The 19574-nt window shown below is 39.7% G+C and overlaps 1 protein-coding gene across 2 annotated transcripts in view; it reads left to right on the forward strand.

Annotated features, from left to right (window-relative positions):
• ITGB3BP (integrin subunit beta 3 binding protein) overlaps positions 1-18153 on the forward strand; it is a 43399-nt gene extending 25246 nt beyond the window's left edge. The window contains exons 6-9 of one of the 2 annotated variants that reach the window (XM_063137948.1): positions 54-147; positions 2089-2151; positions 13878-13931; positions 17562-18144. In XM_063137948.1, coding sequence (XP_062994018.1) covers positions 54-147; positions 2089-2151; positions 13878-13930 — 210 coding nt within the window. In that variant the 3' untranslated portion in view covers position 13931; positions 17562-18144. Of the gene's footprint in view, positions 1-53; positions 148-2088; positions 2152-13877; positions 13932-17561 lie in introns of both variants that reach the window. The other variant, XM_063137941.1, reaches the window with a different exon arrangement.
• Positions 18154-19574: the final 1421 nt, after the last annotated feature.

Below are 19574 nucleotides of genomic sequence, written 5' to 3' on the forward strand. Positions count from 1 at the left end.
ATTCTTAAGAGCTTCTTCAAGAAGATTAATTTTTTAAAAAATTCTTCTTTCAGGCGTTAGAGGGCACCAGAGAGCTTGAAAATATTATAGGCGTTTTAGACAACTCCGGTAACTTAAAAAGCGAAGTGAGAAAAACCAGGAAGTTAAGTAAGGATGACTTTCCTTAATGTCCTTTTTTGTGGTTGAATTTATATATGTTCTTTTACATATTGGTAGTTTTCTAGTAGATACGGTGGTATATAAATGTTAATAATAAATAAAGTTTACGTTTTGCATGAACACTCTCAACTATTATGGAGATGCTACATTTGCAACACAGATGGCTCACAATCTATTGAATTATGCTATCATGCAAACTAGAAGATTCTAAAGACACTCCATCTTAAGCAAAATATTTAAATATATACATGGTAAGATTACAGACCACAGCAGGTATAACTCAAGGTAATTTTCGCAAAACCCTACATATGTCTAGTTAGAAGGAAATCCCAGGTATTCCCCGTACTCCAAATATGTTTGTATGGCATTGCAGCCTTAGATTATGGCTCCCTATTCAGGATACTGTAAAGGAACTCCACGTTGAATTGAATTTATTAGTTGAATGAAAATACTCAATTTGGTAATATTAGCTATATTCCACAACTTTAAGCCATTGTACATTGAAAGATTTTACTTAGAGTTTCATTTAACAGATATCAATTTTTTGTGGGGGGCAGCAGTATTTTGTGCATATTTTTCTAACTAATAGTAGATTTTTATACAGCCTTTAATATTTCCTAACACACTCATCACTGTGTCTAGAAAGGTATACTGTGGCTCATTTCAGACAACATGTTAGTCAACGCAGTGTGAAAACTCCACTCAACGTTTAAGTTTTTAGGGGGTACTTCCTACACAACATGTTCTAACTCCACCATTGTGTGATTGGGCTACTGTGGAGTTGAGTAAAATCCATCATGATGTTTGATTGACAGTTCCTCCGCCCTCTCTCCTTCCCCAGTCTTCCCGATGGTATCCCATCAGCCATTGCTGCTAAAAAATAATCCTGGCGGCTCTCCTAGAGTGACACTCACTCCTTTCACTGCTCTTGCCAGGGAACTCTGTAGACAGTGGGAAAAGTCAATGCAACGCAACAGAAAACTCCATGGAGCCCGTCACACAATATGCAATACAATAGTGGTGCAGGAACTCTCCTCTGCACAGTGTGGATTTTCTGCATGGAGTGTTTTCCGCAAAACACTCCACCTTTCCATGGAGTTTTCCCGCCAGACAACACATTTCTTAACGGTGGTGTAAAAACTCCACCGTGGAGTTCTAAAACCACCATTGAGAAACGTGTTGTCTGAACTGAGCCTATATTAATAATAAAAAAGAACTGAATATATATTTTCCAAAACACTCAAGGGTCAGCGTGCCCATGTGTGCAAACCCCTCCCCCCCCCCACAACATTTGTAAGATTGTATTGCCAACTTTGGGATTTATTGAGTTGGTATAAACACCTCACGATAGCTTTCCCTAAAATTCACAAATGGAGATAGTTACTGGAACTGATGAAAAAAATGAATATCAGTTTTCCTCCCAACATTTGAGATTGCCTCTGAGAATTTCCATTGAATTATTTGCAATTATTCCTCAAGTTAATCTTCAAACTGCAATAAAATTTAAAATAATGTGAAGAATGTAGCTGTTTGACAAGCCAGCAAGAGAAATGATATAGGTCATTAGGGACTGCCAAACCTAGGACTTCTGAGATCTTGGGTAGGGTAGCATTATTTTAATTTTTGGCTTGGCTGCCTAAGTCATGTAGATACAAGGTTGAATCCAGCACTGTTTTTGTGAACAGAAGTGTGTGTGTGTGTGTGTGTGTTTGTGTGAGGGATACTTTTTTTTCCGCCCTTCCACCATTAGACTCCCATGCTTTTCCAGGGGTCTACAAGGGCATGAGCAAAACTCTCACATAACTGGATCCAATTCAGTATTTTTTTAATCCAATAATTTCCTTGAATTGTTAAAGAGAAGACTTTTTTTGGACATTAAAACCACATGAGTAGCATTTTCATAATATCTAAATGTATTTTGTTCATTAGTACAGCAAGCTGAAAAGCGAAAGCTGCTGAAACGGAGCAACATAAGACTTCTTCCTGCCCAAGGTAACTTTCTCCTCTCCCCCATTAGGATTGAGTAGCATTTGCTTTGGTGGCAAAGAGTTATGAAAGGGTTCCATTTAGTGAGTTTCTCCGAAAGTCTTGAAACATCCTTTTACAAGAGACCATATCGGATTTCTTTTTTCCTTGCAGCAAAATGTCTTCTGCTGCTGCTCTCTTTGGTTATATAATACTTAAGCTAGTTGACAAGATAAAGACAACAGTTGGTTTCTGCTTTCAGATTATCGAAGTGCCTAGCTGAACAAAATATTAATGCAGTATAAGTCGTCCCTTTTGGTATTAGTGGTGACTTTGCTATTGAAAAGCAACAGGGTACACATACATTGGACACTGATTTCAGTTCTAAAACTCCAAGATATGGTATTGACTATATGGCTGCAATCCTATACACACTTACCTGGGAATATGTCCAACTGAATTCAGTGGGGCTTATCTCTAAGTAGACGTGAATAGGATTGCATTGTAAGTATGGATTCTATCTACTTCTTGTTGCTAGCCCTGAGAAGTGCAGGGGGGTTTGCAACTACGGGTGCTTCCACATGACGTTTTCGTCACACCATTGCCCTGCCTCATTCATGGAATTTTACAGAGGGTCCAGACATCATCATTGTCCATTTGTACTTTTCCTGTGTTTTCCCACTGCTTTTTCCAACTTCTTTCTTACTAGAAAAAAATCCATTAAGCAGGGTAAGATGGAATAAATAGCACAATGCCATTTGATTGGTAGTGCTCCGGAAGCAATCTACAGGTGAGGTGGAGGCCCCTTCATTGGTGACTTCAAAGAATGGAACCCAAGGTGCTGGAGCACAGGTTTAAGCACATGCTTAAGTGTCCAGAGAGAGAAGAAGAGAGGCAGTTTGATTCAGAGATGGGTGAAACTTGCGCCCCCTCTCATTTTGTCCACTATAATCCCTTTCTGCGGAAAGGATCATTAGCTGCTGTGGAAGCAGCCTACTGCAGGAGCTGTTGCTTTTACCTTCTGGAGCGTGTTGAGTGTCAAGAGCTGATTGTACAGGAGAAGCTCTTCTGCAAATGTATTCGTTAGGGACCCAGTGGAGGTGGGGTATAGAGTTGAGCATTTCAAGTCTCCAGAAGAAGAGGCTCTGTACTGCACACAGTAGGGATAATGGAACTTCCCACCTGGAACCAGTTTTCCCGCTCCTTACCATTGTCTTTCAATAAGCTTCTCCTACCCAATTTCCATAAATTACCCAGTAATTCACTGCGGGTAGAAACACTGTTGCACCTTGGGAAGTAATTTAACACAGAATTGATCATTGCTTTCTAGTTTGGGGGAATGAGGCTGGTTTTGAGGGTCAGACTGGGTGAGAGCCTGCTAGCACTGTTATTTGCTATTTATTTTTTGCTAATATAAGCATTTCTGTGGGAGCCTGTCTGCTGCAGAGGTAGCTCTTTGCTTTTTTATTTCTTTCTTTGACTGCAGCGAGAAGTAACTATTGAGTCTTATTCTATCTAATATAAATTAGCAGTGGTTAATTTTTTAAAAGGGGGAGCTAAGGCTGCATAGAAGCCATGATGAGTTGTATCCAGGGTGGCACAAGTGCAAGGACGCTCCTCCCTCTGCATCTTCCAGAAAGCCTCTCCTGAGGGTTGTGAGACCCTCAGCAAAGGCTTGGGATGTCTGCTGAGGAGCTGGAATGGGAGGCTGGAATTGGGAGAAATTGGGAGGAGGTGTACATGCTTGGATAAAACCCTGTGTTTTCTGAAAGCCCTGCCCACTGATCCAAGACATGTGTGTTACTTAACACTGTTTCATACAGAACTGTTTTCCTGCATAGTGCCATCACCATGAAAGCAAGCCAGATGTATACCATAATGTGTGACAAATGGCTACATGCCTATTTTGCCATGGATACACATGGGCCAAAGCCACAACTGGCAGGTGTGGTCGGGCTGCCAGTACACAGTGACTGCTCAGATGACGTGCTAAGCCACAGTGGTTAAGTATTTTGAGCTAAACGTTATGGCTTCGGGTGTTGTGTGAACCATTCCTAACCATGGTGGCTACATAACCATGGTTTAAACATGCTCACTAACCATTTGCTGCAAAAGGATTACTGGCCTAACCATGGCTTAGCATTTTGTCTGAACAGGTCCAAGGTGAAATAGACACCAGCATTTGCCACATGTGACTGTACTTGCATGGGTGGGTGGGTTAAGGTGTTCCCCCGCCCCCAGAAATGACATTCATGCAGGAAAATAGTCTTGTATGATGAAACAGACATCTTGGTGAGGAGAATGCACTCTACACATGCTTAGTTCTCTCCTTTACTATTTATTTCACATGGCTTGGCACAGCCTTAGCCTTCAATATAGGTTAGTTGAGGCTGACTTACTAGCCAAACCCCATTTAAGAAAGTCTTGCACCCAGTAACGTGTCATTAAGGCCACTGTACGTATATATGTTCTCTGGGCAGCATGCAACAAATATGAAATGGCACAAGATTAGAATCAAAATGGCTCTTGGTATCCTTATGCAAGCACACTGCCAATCAGACAGGAATATCTATTTTACTTCTATGGATGTGGGCTGACCCCATCTTTTGACTTTTTCCACCCTTTCTACCTTATCCACATCACCTTGTCTTAAGTTCGGGTCTTTGAGTGAACAATAAAGCCTTGATGCATCTCAAGGCTTTAATAATGATAATATTTCTCTAGTGTCTATTACTGGAGGACCTGAGAGCACTTTACAAACATTTATGAATACAGCCTTGCCACATCCCTAAGACATATGATCTCTATTTTACAAAGTCCCATCTCAGCAAGGTGCTTAAGAACATGCCTTGCATTAAGCACATGAGACGCATCACTGACATCGCGGCTTCTCTGAGTTGGGGCCCAAGTGGAAGTGTAGGCACATCTTAATTGAAAACAGCTACACTATAGTTATGTGTTATGCAACTGAGTGGCTTATAATGAGCTTATAAACCTTTTGTATGAATTACTTCTATGAAGTCCTATGGGCTTCCTGAAGGCGTCCCTGTGGAATGTCTTTTGCCTGCTCTCTTTTCAGAGATTTTTTAAAATTATAAAATTAAACTTGACAGATTAAAAAAAAAAAAACGTTTTCAAACATATAAATGTCACACCTTACATATCAAACTGGTTTGCATTAGATGGCTGAATTATTGTTGCTTATTGATGACCCCCTGTTTATGCTAGTACTATTTTGAATATGCAATTGGGGTTTGTGTTGTCGTGCAAACCTGGCCAGCATCAGTTGATTAAGGGTTAAACAAACCTCGCATAACCCTACTACTAATTGAGGGTTATGTGAGGTTTGTTTAACCCTATTAAAAATGCGACCACTTTACATCTGGCATGCACCATGGCTTATCGTGGGTTAAATATCCCATGATGACCCAGCCATGTCATGTGAACCAGGTCATCATGACCCATGCCTGGCTTGCAGATATATATCTCACCATGCCATTTTATTATCCTATCCATGTTTACAGTATGGACTGAGTAGTGGTTCTGGTAAGCTACTCACTCAGAAGGAACCATTCTTCACCCTGCACAGGTGGCTAACTAAGAGGCTGTCCCACGTAGCTTTGCTCTCACAGCATTTTCAATTGCAGTTACAACATCTTTGAGCTTGGTACCAAGATGAGGCACTGAGCATTATACCAGCTAGCTGATAACTATGAGTTTAAACCATGCCACCGACTGGAGGGAGGAGAGAGCATGTGTGTCTTCTATTACAAAGTTATGGTTAAAGCCAATGAAGATGAGTGGCTTGTCTGGTCTCCCAGGTAAAGTGTGAAATGAGAGGACAGCTGACTCCCAGTCCTGTGTCTTAAACTCAAGGCAATACTTCCTTTCTCCTAAGCTTGAAGTCATTTAGCATTTATATCGATATGATCTGAAATCTCTGTAGCTCAGCAGTGTGTTCTTGGTGCCAGACAGGCAGCCACACATCTTGATCAAATAGATTAATTTTCCCTCATGGTTATGATTTAGTTTTTAAAAGAAATGGCATAAAGGACATTTTAATGATGAAGACTTCGCTTGCCGAGTGTCAGATGTGTCGAGTGGTGTTTTCTCATTCTTTATTTTTAACAAGTAGTGAACAAATGACATTATTTACTTGTTTGGTTCCCTCCCACCCCCCAGTTATGTACTTTTTTATTTGCTTTGTATGTGTTTAAGGTTCTTGAAAATAGGACATTTTCTGTTCTTATTGCAGTACGTTAATTTTTAGGGGGGGAAATCTTTCTTTTTCTTTTTTTACTGGTCAGAGTATTAGTCTGGGGCATGGGAGACCCACGTTCTAGTCCCCACTCAGCCACTGGGTGATTTGGGGCCACTGACTCTCAGTCCAATCTACTTCTCATGGTTATTGTGAAGATAAAATGGAGAAAAAGAGATCATTGGTTTCTTGGAGGAAAGGAGGGGTATAAATTTAATAAATAAATAAATATCTTGAACACCCACTTTCTCCCATATGAACCTGCCTAGTCATTAAGGCCTTTGCCAGAGGCCTTTCTCTGGGTGTCCCCAAGTTCAAAGGGAGAAGGCCTTTACTGCGGTAGTCACCTATTTATGGAATGCTTTCCCTAAAGAGGTCTGCCTGGATTTTCTTTGTTAAGAGTTAAGTGCCAGGTTGAGCTTTCAGTGAACAGTGTGACCTTTGCACAGGTTGTTTTATCTGCCATGATATTACTTTAGTGTGGTGTAGTGTGACTTAAGGCGTTGGACTGGGAGCCAGTGTGGTGTAGTGGCTGAAGTCTTGGACTGGGAGTTGGGAGATCCAGATTCTAGTCCCACTTGGCCTAGAAACCCACTGGGTGACTTTGGGGCAGTCACAAACTCTCTGCCCAACCTACCTCACAGGGTTGTTGTGAGGATAAAATGGAAAGGAGGATTATGTACACTGCCTTGGGTTCCTTGGAAGAAACAAGCCAGGATATAAATGCAATAATACATTAAATAAATAAAATAATGGATGTGGCGTTTATTCTTCTAATTTCTTGCTGTGGTCAATTTTTTATTTGCTGTTTATATTTTCCCATGCTTTGTTGCTATTAATATTTATTGTTAGCTGCTTTGGAAACTCTATTCAAAAACATACAAGCTAGGGAGTAGATATAAAAGCTTCCTTTTTGTACAAACCAGAACTGGAAACACAGTTCACTTTGTAGTTGCCATTTCTGGTTTGGAGTTAAAGCATGGTTTGCTCAGACTAGGATTGAGGGAGGTAATTGGAGCAGGGAAGGGAAGGGAGAGGGGAGCATGCAGACCTTGAGGCATGGTCCCACGTGTAAACTGAGCCTCTGCTCCCACACTTTTTCTCCTTCCCATCCCATTGAAGGAGTATTTGATCAGTGGAAAACATAAAAGTAAACATATATGGTCTTGTATCATAGCTGCAAGAGGGGGGGAAACTTCTGAAATATCTGACTAAAATCAAGCTGGGCAATCTCATCTTGGTCACATATAAGTATTCGTGCAGCTGCAAGTTTAGAAAATTGGGCAAATTGGATACAGTCCTCAGGCTCCATGGAGGATAAAAACAGAACGGAGGAGCACGTTGAAATTTAAGAATTTCCATTTGACTTAATTGACCTTTAGTTTTGAAGTCAGTATCATTTAAAAATTGGCCCACAGTCATCTTGGCTAATGAATCCATCAGAGAAAGAACTCCATGGTATCCTAAGCCTTATTTCAGGATGGTGCCTCTGTAATTTCTATGAAACAAGATGTAAGAACATAAGTGCCATGCTTTATTCTTATTACATTTTTATACCGCCCAATAGCCGAAGCTCTCGGAGCGGTTCACAAAAATTAAAACCATGAAGAGCATAATAAAACAACCAACAATCTAAAAACGCAAATACAAAATACAATATAAAAAGTACAACCAGGATAAAACCACACTGCAAAAAAATGATATATGTTAAAATACAGAATTAAAACAGCAAAGTTTAAATTTAAGTTAAATTAGGTGTTAAAATACTGAGAAAATAAAAAGGTCTTCATGCTGGATCAGATCAAGGGTCCATCTAGTCCAGCACTCTGTTCACACAGTCGCCAACCAGCCATCGGCCAGGATGAACAAGCAGGACATGGTGCAACAGCACCCTCCCACCCACGTTCCCCAGGAACTGGTGCACACAGGCTTACTTGTAGACTTATTTGTGCTCAAAAACAATAATTCAATTAAACTTACTGGATGCTGAATCATGATTAACTCTTCAATTTTTTAATGCTAAAGACCTTGTCAACTAAAACATTAGCTAGTACTTAGAATATGTGAAGTCATATGGGTCAGAATGATACACGTTGATATTTTAACAATATAAACACTGCTGTACGGAGGACGTGGGTCCATTTTGCTGTCCTAGTAAGAAGAGGAGTGTCAGAAGTAAAAACATAAAGGGGAAGGAGGGGCTGGAGAATGAACACATTCTTTTATGTTGCTTTTTACTTTTGGATGTGGCTTTCCATAATTATTTTTAATTAGTTACGCCCAGGACATAAAACCTATGACTATTCTTTGGCTTGATACAGATGGAATGTCACATTATCATCACATGGTGAGGCATGAAATTTATTTACTTTACATAAACAGCCTCTACTTAAAACAACTTAATTCAGAACATTCCTTCCTCAATGGATGGCATTATGTAGATCTCAGTATATCATTTTTCATTAGCAGCATAAAAAAGAGCACCATTGTTTGCCCATGACTAGCATTTACAGTAAACAAAATGTTTTTTGAAGGGAATGTAAGCAAACTTGGGACCAGCTGCCAGGAGATGAAATCTGGTCATGTTGCTGCTGTCCAAAGCATGCTTTATGTATGTGTAGGTTGTCCTCTGCATATTTCAAAGGGGAGCTTGAACAGTTCCAGCATTTTGGAGGAATGAATACAAACAAAATGAGCCTTCATCCTGCTGACTTTTAAGCAACATTTGGATTCTTGGAGAGATTGCTGTGTCTTGTGCCCAGATCTAAAAGGGACTTTTAACTCACAAGGCTATTTCCTAATCAGCTATGATTAAAACATTGGTTTAAAAATGTGTTTGTGGTATGCAGGACAAAGCATCAAAGTTTGGCAGGCTTAAAAGCTCTTTGCTGCAACCCTGCAGTGGCTCATTGGCAGGCTGGTTGATCCAGGAGAGAAAGAAGGAATGGAGGTTTTTCTGCCACGGGAGAAAATAGGGAGGCAGATGTCGCCTACGCTTGATATTTTGGCAGTCATTGTACTAATGAGTACTTCAGTCCTGTAGGCTATCCAGCCTCTTTCTGGCACTCTTGTATGGAGAACGTAGGAAGCTGCCTCATGCTGAGTCAAACCACTGGTCCATCTAGCTTAGTATTGTCTAACGGCAGTGGCTCTCTGGGGTTCTGCCTGTCCCAACCCTACCTGGAAATGCCGAGGATTGAACCTGGGACCATGCTCTTTGCAGGCAGAAGGTTTGCTCCAACCATCTGGCGGTTCAAAAGTTTTTCTTCAGCTGTTGCAACACAACCCATGGTTTGCGCCTGTGCAGGTGAAATCAGCATCCGGCTTGGTTCCATTTCCCATGTCAAACTTCCGTTACATTAAAAAAAATAATAAAAAATGACAGTTTTTACTCCTGGATCCCGGAGTGACTTATAGGATGTTGAAGGGTTGCCATTAGCACCCTTTTAATACTATTCAAATGTCCTTGTGTAACACATTTACACTAAGGGGGGTGGAGGTGGGCGGAGGTGCTGCTTCATTAGGGCCAGGGTTGTGTTCCCACGCTAGCTTAAAGTGAGCAGTTTCGCCTTTCTATTAGTGATTGGATATAGAACGGTATCGGTATCATTATCTACTATCTACTAAATAAAGAAACTTACTCTAAACTTCGTTAGATAAAACAACGAAAGCAAGGCTTCGCCCAGTTGTTTTCCTTCTGGGTCTTCCAAGTGGGGCATACTCTTCTTGTTGCACTTGAAAAATTTGTTGGCGTGAATGATGCTTCGTTTTACCACTGACCCATGTTGTTAATTTTCCAGGGAGTGCCCTCTTTCTAAGCACAGAGTTAAATCACTGACCATGACAGACTTGGTGAGGCATTAATAAACCAATAGGAGAGATAGGGTGCTGTTGTTGTTTAATGATCTTGACCATTTTTTAAAACTAGACATCAATGTTGCCTGACCATCTTTTTTTTTTTACATGTTTACAAATTCAACCTGATCATACGCAAAATAATACTTATGTTTGTAAAGAGTTTCCATCCTTTTCTTTTAGAGATTTAGGGCTATTGTGGTCTAATCCTAAGCATGTTTACTCAGATGTAATCCCCATTGTGACTAATAATGCAGTCTTATAGATATTTACTCAGTTCAATTATGCTTATGCTAAATGGAACAGGTAAGCATATCCCCTTAGCATGGTTTAAGATTGTAGCCTTTGAGTGCAAACCTATACATGCTTACTCAGAAGTAGACCCCACTTAATTCAGTGGGGCTTACTCCCAGGTAAATATGTAAAGGATTGCAGACTTAGTTTCCTTGAAGGCTGTGACACTCTTTCGATTATTTTGTAAGAGTCAAAGTTTTGGCCGTATTGATTTTTGTAGGGTGTTTTTGTTTTCTGCTTCAGGTGAGACTTTAATCTGTCTAGTAGAGAGATTCTACTTAATGGGAAGAAAAATGGTTGCTACGCAGTTATTCTTTTGACCTATAAATACTGCATAATTCAATCTTCTTCTTTTTTCGTTATTAGAAAGAGTGCTTTCTTTCCCCAAAGACACTTGTCTTAATACATGGCACAGCTGTAATTAGGGTGTGAATTTTAAAATACAGCCTTCAGTGTGCATAACATTGCAGGCTGAGGCTACAGTTATGATAGATCTTTGGGAGGAAAACCACAAACTTCTCAAATGATTTAATATCCTATACTATGTAGATGAAATATTAAGCTATTAACTTTGGTGGCAAACATACAAATGCATGTGAGACATATGGCTGTTAGGTTGCAGACCTATACACAACCAACCTTACATACACACACACAAACACATACTGACCTGCCAAACTACATCCCTTATGTGAGAATCCACTAACATTATATATTATAAACTTCGATACATTTGTTTCACATGCTAGTTTTCTCGTAAGACTACCCACGATGTGTTTTACAATAACACAAATTTGAGTATCAAGTAAAATGGAAACTTAAACTATTAATTATATTAGTGCTACTTATAGTCATTCTTACATGACTATAAATACTCCTGAAGACCTATTTCTTCTTTAAGACATATAGTTATTTTAAATAAATTTTAAGAAGGAATGGCACATTGGTTTGGACTCACTTAATAGCAATTACATTTTAAGAGGCATAGATAACTTTGCTATCCCGACATTACAAATATCCAGGTGCTCTGTATGTGCTGATGACAACAAAATTGAAAAGAAAGACTGTAATAATTCTGACTGGTTTTCTCTGCAGAAGATATTGATTATTTGTGTGTGGTGAGAGATTTGGAAAATTCAATTAAAGGAGTTGTGCAAAGGTTTCATAAATTTTCCTTGTACAGCGTGTACACAGACACTGTTGCGTATTAAATCAATGCAACACTTCACAATATATTTTCTTTGAAACATAAAAATAAATAACATTTAAACAGTTCTGCTTACTACAGAAACAAGTTTTATTTTCTGTGAAGCATTTAGTCATGTGCTATCACTGACTCATACACATTTGCCAGCTGTAACAAATTTTATAGACATTTTCTCCAGAGACATAGCTCATGTACTATGAATTTTTAAATGAGCAAATGGTGAAGAGGGGATGTCAGCAATATAAAAATTGATCAGTTAAAAGATAAAAGCATAAGTAAAGAGATTTGTATGGTAGTCTTAATAGGTTTTATTAAATAAAAATACTATAAAAGGACAGTAATGAATAGGCGAAAGGTTTTAACTGTGGTTGAGGTGGAGAAAAATTATTCTGGCACATTTAAGAGAAGATTGGTTTTATATCACCAGACAGGTGGCCATTTTTCCCCTCTCTTCAGTTTCGAGCTGTACATGGTTTAAAGCATTCAAACTTGCATACGCACGCACAAGAGAGAGTAGACTTTTGGCTAGACTATGACCTCTTCTTGTGCTGGTAAAGGTCTTTCTCTTACATTTCACACAAGCAGAAAAGCTATTTATACTAGCTGTACCCGGCATAACATACGCCATTGTAGCATATCTTAAAGTTTATTAATTATCGCGGGGGCGGGGGCTGCTTGGAGGTCGCCGAAATAGCGCCATCTGGCAGACCGGGGGGGGGAGGGCAGGTGTCCCCCTCTCCCCGGGGTTCCTGTCAGCCTTGGGCCGCCCGCCCAGCTTGCATGAGATTAGGCCGGGGCCTTGGCTCACAGCAGGCGAGCGGCCTCCTACCCGGCCACCAAGGGCCCTGGCCGTGCCTCGCTCATGCTCCGGACCGTGGGACTGCCCCCTTCATGGGGGGGGGCGGAGCGAAGAGGCAGAAAGGGAGGTAGGATTACCTTGGAAAGCCCGGAAGAGTCGGGTAAGGGGCTTAGCAACCTGTATCAGCTGATGTTACACGTTACTGTTGCTTGGCAACCTGTATCAGCTGAAACCTGTACTGAAACATACCTAAGCGGTTTGTGTGTGTGTGTATTATATATTCTGCATTTATACCAGTGGAGGCTGGTGGACTCAGAGGTCAGTGGGGCAGTGAATCTGCTGTGGGTTTCAGTTGGAACCAGACTGAATTCTAAAGGAGCTATCCAAGGTGCTTTGCCTTGAAGCCACCAGCTTCTGTTGATTTATACCCCAGCCTTTAGCCAAAAAAGCTCTCAGAGTGGCTTACAGAGATAGGCAGTATGGCACTCCTTGCCTTCAGACTTCCAATCTAAATTTAAGACATGACACAAGGAATAGGGCCAAAAGAGGGAGGATTTATAGAACTTTTAAAAGCCTATTCGAGAAGGTGATGGCTGCTTCCTCTTCCTCTCCAGCTCACAGGGCAGTTGGTTGTAATGGCTCTGTGAGGAGAGGGAGCCTAGTCTACAAAAGACTTGGGCATCTTCTGATGACTTGGGTAGATCCATTCGAGTTTGGCAACTTATTCCAGTTCAACTCTGAACCTGTGCAGTGAGTAGAATCTGTGAGAACTTAAAATCCCAGCTCACCTGTGGAACTCTCTGCATGACCTTGTCAATAGGCAGTATCTCTCCATCTGACTATTTTGTTAGGAGATTAAATTCTCCTTGGAAAAATGGTGAGATACAACTATAACAAGCAAATCCAGTATGGAGACATGCAGACCAGATATTGTGATGTGTGGCTTTAATAAACACAGGATAAGATGGCTAGTAAGTGGTAGGTTGTGGTAGACTTGTGGGTTTTCTTTATTTCAGTTTTTAACCAACCCAGTCCTGAGGGCTTGGGGAACTAATAACACTAAAACATTTGGTAAGTATCAATTTTGGCCACTATTGGTAATAAGTTGTTAACATGGTAGAATCTTTAACACTTGCATTTATTTGCGTTTAAAGCCAATTTATGTTTTACATAAAGACCACGTGCCACTTAAATTAAAGGGCTCAAATGCCTGTTAGATTGTGTCCAATACTTCTTGCTTCTAGGGTCATATCTCTTCTATATTGTAAGTATACCCTACACTATAAAATGGTATGTTTTTTCTTGTTTAGTGAAAACATGTGAATGTTTTTGTTCTACAGATTATTCCCAACCTGTCAACAGCTTCGAGTTCCTTAAATCCCTAATTCACTAAGGTGAGGAAGCCTTAATGTTTTAACAGATCAATGTGAAGCCTGTAATTAATAGTACAGTCAAAATACATTTATTGGAAGCTATGTGAGAAATTGCAGACACGTGGAGGTAAATTTCTTTGGTTCCTTGATTAATAACTCACAGTGGAAACAACTATTTTCACCGATGTTCACTTTATTGAATGTAAGTGACTCAATGCTGTAAATATAAAAGCAACTCAGATATCATCATCATCTCTGCAAACTGGTGATTCTCTAACCTCCAGAATGTATCACAGTCAAGATAATGAACTGGTTCAAAGATAATGTTTTACAAAAGGCTTTGTTTTATCCAGATGTAAATTTGTATGTCAGAATGTAATTCATCCTTGCATTGGCTACATGGAACACACTTAACGTAAAAGATTTTTCTTTGTGTTTCTCGTCCGTGCCTACAAGTATTTGCAGGGAGGTTACCACATGAAGTGCATTCTATTCTTTTTAGACAAGTATCAAAGCAAAGTCCACAAGTATTTCAACCATTTTTCTTTCTGCCAACTTAGGGAATTCTATTTATTTAAGAGCTCAAGACAGATAATTTCAAAGCAGGATTACTTCAAGTTTTGATCAGATTATTTTATTCTAGAGTACTTTTTGCCTTGGTACTTACATAAAATTATGTCATTTACAGTATTTGCCTACCACCACCACCCCAGAAGTTATTTGCTGAATTGCTAGTTGGAACAATCCTATGCATATCTATGCAGAAGTAATTCCCATTGAGTTCAATGGGACTTAAGCCTGGGCAATTTGGTATAGAATTGCAGCCTAAGTACTCGTATTTACAAAACCCTTTTCATACTTAACTCAGAACGTGCATCTATGCACAGTGTGGGATCAGTATCATGACTTCGTCCAAGGCCCGCCTCACATCTATTAGTTGGATGTCACAAAATAGTATTTATGCACTGTTCCACTCTGGGTAGTTCTGATATGTGATCTCCTACCCTATGCCAACCCCCTGCATTGGAGGAGTGCATATTGCATGGATTGGGCCTACGTATATTGAGCTATATTTTCACGGAGGGCAAAGTGTGGAAGTAGAATGATCCTGTTCCCCACAGCATGTAGGTCTCTGTACCTTAAGATCAGCATGTGTAGGGCACAAACATGGTTACATCATCCTGCTGTATAGAGCTACTCCATAGCATATTTTAATGCAACTCTGTACTTTCTGAAGCATAATGAAGATATCATAGTTCTTGCCTTGGAGAGTTCATCGAGTCTGTCAGATATGTCAACCATGTATCCCAAGCAAAGCTTTAAAACATTTGTCAAGTGGCAATTCCATAAAAATGTATGGCTCTATTTTCTGAGTTTACACTTTTACAGATCTTTACTGCACTGACACTTTGCAATTGTCACAGCAGTTGATAACAAAAGTCATATGGTTCATTTAATCTTTATTTTGGAACTAGTACCTCATGCTTCTAAAGAGAGCAGTCTTGACCCATGTCTATATGTTGTGTCTGATGGTAGCTTTGTGTTCGCTTTTCCAAACATCTTCATTCTCCATATTAACTGAACTACAAGTTTTGGATTTAATTGTTCTTGTCAATCAATGAACCTTAGATGACCCATGATACTGCTGTTTTTATTGCTAGCAGGACAGAAATGGCTACTTTGTCCTTGCTACAGTGTGTAACATCTCTTGATACTTCAAATGATTTAGGAGGTTTAGGCTGCAATTCTACCACACACACTTATGTGGGGGTAAATCTGATTGAACTCAATGGAGATTACTTTTGAGTAGATATAAGATTGCATTGTTCGGTTGTAAGGCTATGCACACTTAGCTGGGGGTAAGCTCCATTGAACTGAGTGGACATACTTTTGAACAGGCATGTGTTAGAGCTGAGTTTTGTCTTTGACAGCAGGATATCTTTTCCAAATATAGTTTCAATTAATGGTTACCTAATTAAATTTATGCAGCTATTGATTTGATTAATGGGTTTTCTACCATTATGAGGAACATAATGAGGAAGAGGGTTTTGCTTGAGACAAAGATTTGGCTGATTGTTTGAAATCAGTATGTGATTCCTCACAACAGGCCACTCTCACCTCTGCATTTGCTTTCCAGATTTCTTTCACTCAGATTGCTGCTTCTGTCGTTCCTATCTGCCCCCTCATTCCCTTTGCCCACCTCCTCTCCCAAAGTTGTAGCCCTCATTCCTTAAGCTCCACTGCAAATCACAGCCTGCTTGGTATTTTTCTAAGTCAGCAGCTTGATTCATGACTTCCAGAGGCCAAAGAGACTAGTGAGAGCTGAGACTCTCTCCACAAGATGCAACCAGCAGAAGAACCTGGTAGTGGCTATTTGAAAACCTCTGAACTCCAGGCCATTGGCAGATACCTGTATGAGGCATCTCCATGGAGTGATTTAGTGGTTGTTACTGCTGCAATGCTCTTGGTGGCAGCAGCCAATGCCTGTACCTTGCTCCTCCAATATTTTCACTGGGACCTGGTGGGTGGCAAGAATGTGGATCGCAGTAATAAAAATATTGCAGACACATCTGGCACAAATATCTAAAAGTAAGTTGTACTAATGTGTAGAGTTTCCCCTGGTGTTCTGTGCTACGTGCACATTGACTGGGTATGCCTGAAGTCTTTTGATGCTAATGGATCCAACACTGTAGGAAGTTCATGCCAGGGAAGCAAACTGAAGCCTCAAGACTTAGCCGATGGGAGCCAAAATTCTCTTAAAACAGTGGCTGATTGTTCTTGCTCCACTGATGCATGTAAAAGCTTGTGGCCAGCATAACCTGGCCTAATCAATTGATAAACTACTTCTTACCCTTAAGATGAAACACATTTACTGCCCCACAAATGTTTAAATATTCAACTCTGTATGCAAAGTTTATCTCTGTCAAACCTCCCACTAGTTTCCATTCATCAGCAGAATATATCTCTATTTAGAAAAATCACTTCCAGTTATTCAAAAACAGTTATAAAAAGAAAGCGGAGTTTGCTGAAAGGTAAAGAACATATACAAACCCAAGGATACCATGTAACTTGTAATTGAATGCATGTGTGTATTACAGTAATTTATCCTACCTTTCAGAATATAAATCCTTCCAAGGCTGAAGTTTTCTAATTGGTTCTTAGTAGTAGCAACTTGCCAGCTATTCCTAAATCAAAGTATTTTGTGTGATTGATTAAACATGTTTTGCTCTTGTGAAATGTTAAGTTGGCATGTGGCCTTTCCCCCTCTTAAATTGTGAGCTAAAACAATATTGTAAAACATTTGTATTGTAACATCCAATACATTGTCACATTTTAAAGGAAGTAGGGTATTTTATTTTTGTGCTGTATATATACAGTAAAGCTAGAGCTGAATGTGTCTTTAATTGTAAACAGAATAAATACCCAGAATAGTTGTTTTAAATGGATACTGTTGTTTTTATGCTTTTGTTGGTTTTAAATTTTTGTATATTCGTTTTTAACGTTCACTGTTTTTAACCTTTGTAAACCGCCCAGAGAGATTCAGCTATGGGGTGGTATATAAATGAAATAAATAAATAAATAGTATATTTGAACGGTAACATTGGTGCCTAATTGCTGCTTATTTTAATCATTTTTTGTTAACCCTCACAGGCTTTATCCGAAGAATATATTCAGCTTGGTTGCAAGATTCTACAACTGCCTGATCCTACTTAAAAGGTTGAAAAGAAACGCCTGTAAAACTATCTCCCCAGCAAATACCAGCTAAGGATTGCTTAGTGCACTAGGCAGGTGCACATCTAGATACAGTTTCTTGCATCTAATTTAAACTTTACAATCTGCACTACCAGATAATCTCAATGTAAATAATACACTTTGCCAGAGCTACTTTATGCAAATATGTAACGGTACAAGCTGAACTACTTCTGTTAGTGACCAGGCACTGTACTTGCTCTACCTTGGTAAAATGCTGCAGTGAGCTTTTCCTCATGTTTGGGAAAGAAGGGCTGCACTTAAGGGTGGACACTATTTCCCAGGCCTTCAAACAAACTGTAAATTTCACAGTAATTATATGCTCCATGCTTTCTTTGAAGAAGTGCCAGTTTTACCACAAACAATGAAGACTGCTTGCCAACTTGGGGCGCGTTGTTTATGCAACTTATCAGCACACCCAAAAGCAAGCAAATTTGCCATCTCTCTTTGCTAGCAAAGGCTTCTGTGTTCCAAATGAAGCATTTGCAAATGCCTTTTTTTAAGTTCCCCCAAAATACCACAAAAGTCTAGTTTTTGCTGCTAAGGAAACATTGCACATTCTCTGCTTTGTGAAGCCTGAACACCTTAACTCAATCCCATAAAAAATAATATTTATGTGCAGTAGTACTTGCAGCGATGGGATTCATTGAAACTACTAGTAGTATATATTGAGAACCGCAAATGATCTCACATTTCCGCCTAAATAAGTATTATGTATCCTGAACATTTAGACAGTAGAGTATATTTTGAATACATTTTAATATGAAGATTTTTAATAGACATTTAGGCGATTTTCAGATTTTTTTTAACCTTTGTAAAAGCATGTATTTTCTCAAACATTTGACATAAAAAAGCTAGCTAAAGCTAGCAATCCTACAGCTTCTAGACAGCGGGTGGGGAGGGACCACAGGCTATTTCGGATCTCTGAAACCAAGGTTCAAGACAGTGCTCTGACCATGGACCCAGGAATCCAATCTCCCCTCCCAAATGGGATGGAAAGAACTATGCTGGCTGCCTCTCCAAGGTCACAAAAGCAAGCCCAGAGAGGAGGTAAAGGAGGCGTTCCTATGGGAGGGGACTGGAGAGGATGACTTACACGAAGCCTCAACTCCAGCCTCCTTCCTTCTCCCACTACAACACCTCAGCTAGACAGGCGAAAAAGCCAATCTAGGTAAAATGCAGAGTAGGAGATTGTTGAGTGGGGATTGTCTCCTGCTCTGCACTGGATATGCATAAGGCTTACTGGTGGGTCATGTAGGATTGCGCCTTGAACTATTTAAGGATAAGCAGTGTGGAGCTTTATATGTGCACTTGGTTTTCTTTTCTGTATATTTGCTTTTCTTAATGATGGCTTGGAAGAACTGTGAATGGAGCTACAATATGCACTGGGGAGCTGATATGGGGTTGGGAACAAATGGGTGGAAATTGTACACACACATATGCATACCCTAGGGAGCAAACGTGCCTTCTCCTCCTGCAAGAGGCTATTTGAAATCAAGCAGATGTTAATACTTTGATTATGTGGAAAAGTCATGCGCTGATTTTGAAACAGACATTGCTGCTTATACTGGGCCACAACTGTTGTTTGTAATTCAATAAAACATTAAAATGATCATTCTCTATTAACAGGTTATTAAATAGACTCATTTTTTACTTTGGCATTTCAATATCAGAAGTATAGGCTTTAGGCTACATTCAGAGACTAATGATTTGACTGTAAGGTTCAGTAAAATGAGTGCTAGTTACTTCAGAATAAATATATTTAGGATCAGGTTTTTCAAAGTAGGAAAAGCAGGGACAGTTCTTTTAAGAAGTAATTGCTAGTCATTTACACTGAAATAGTTCCAAGGATTTCAATGGCAATACCCTATTGTAATGACAGAACTGCCTCTTCAGTTGTTAGCATACATCATA

The sequence above is a fragment of the Elgaria multicarinata genome, chromosome 1 (genome assembly GCF_023053635.1).
Source record: "Elgaria multicarinata webbii isolate HBS135686 ecotype San Diego chromosome 1, rElgMul1.1.pri, whole genome shotgun sequence".
NCBI lineage: Eukaryota > Metazoa > Chordata > Lepidosauria > Squamata > Anguidae > Elgaria > Elgaria multicarinata.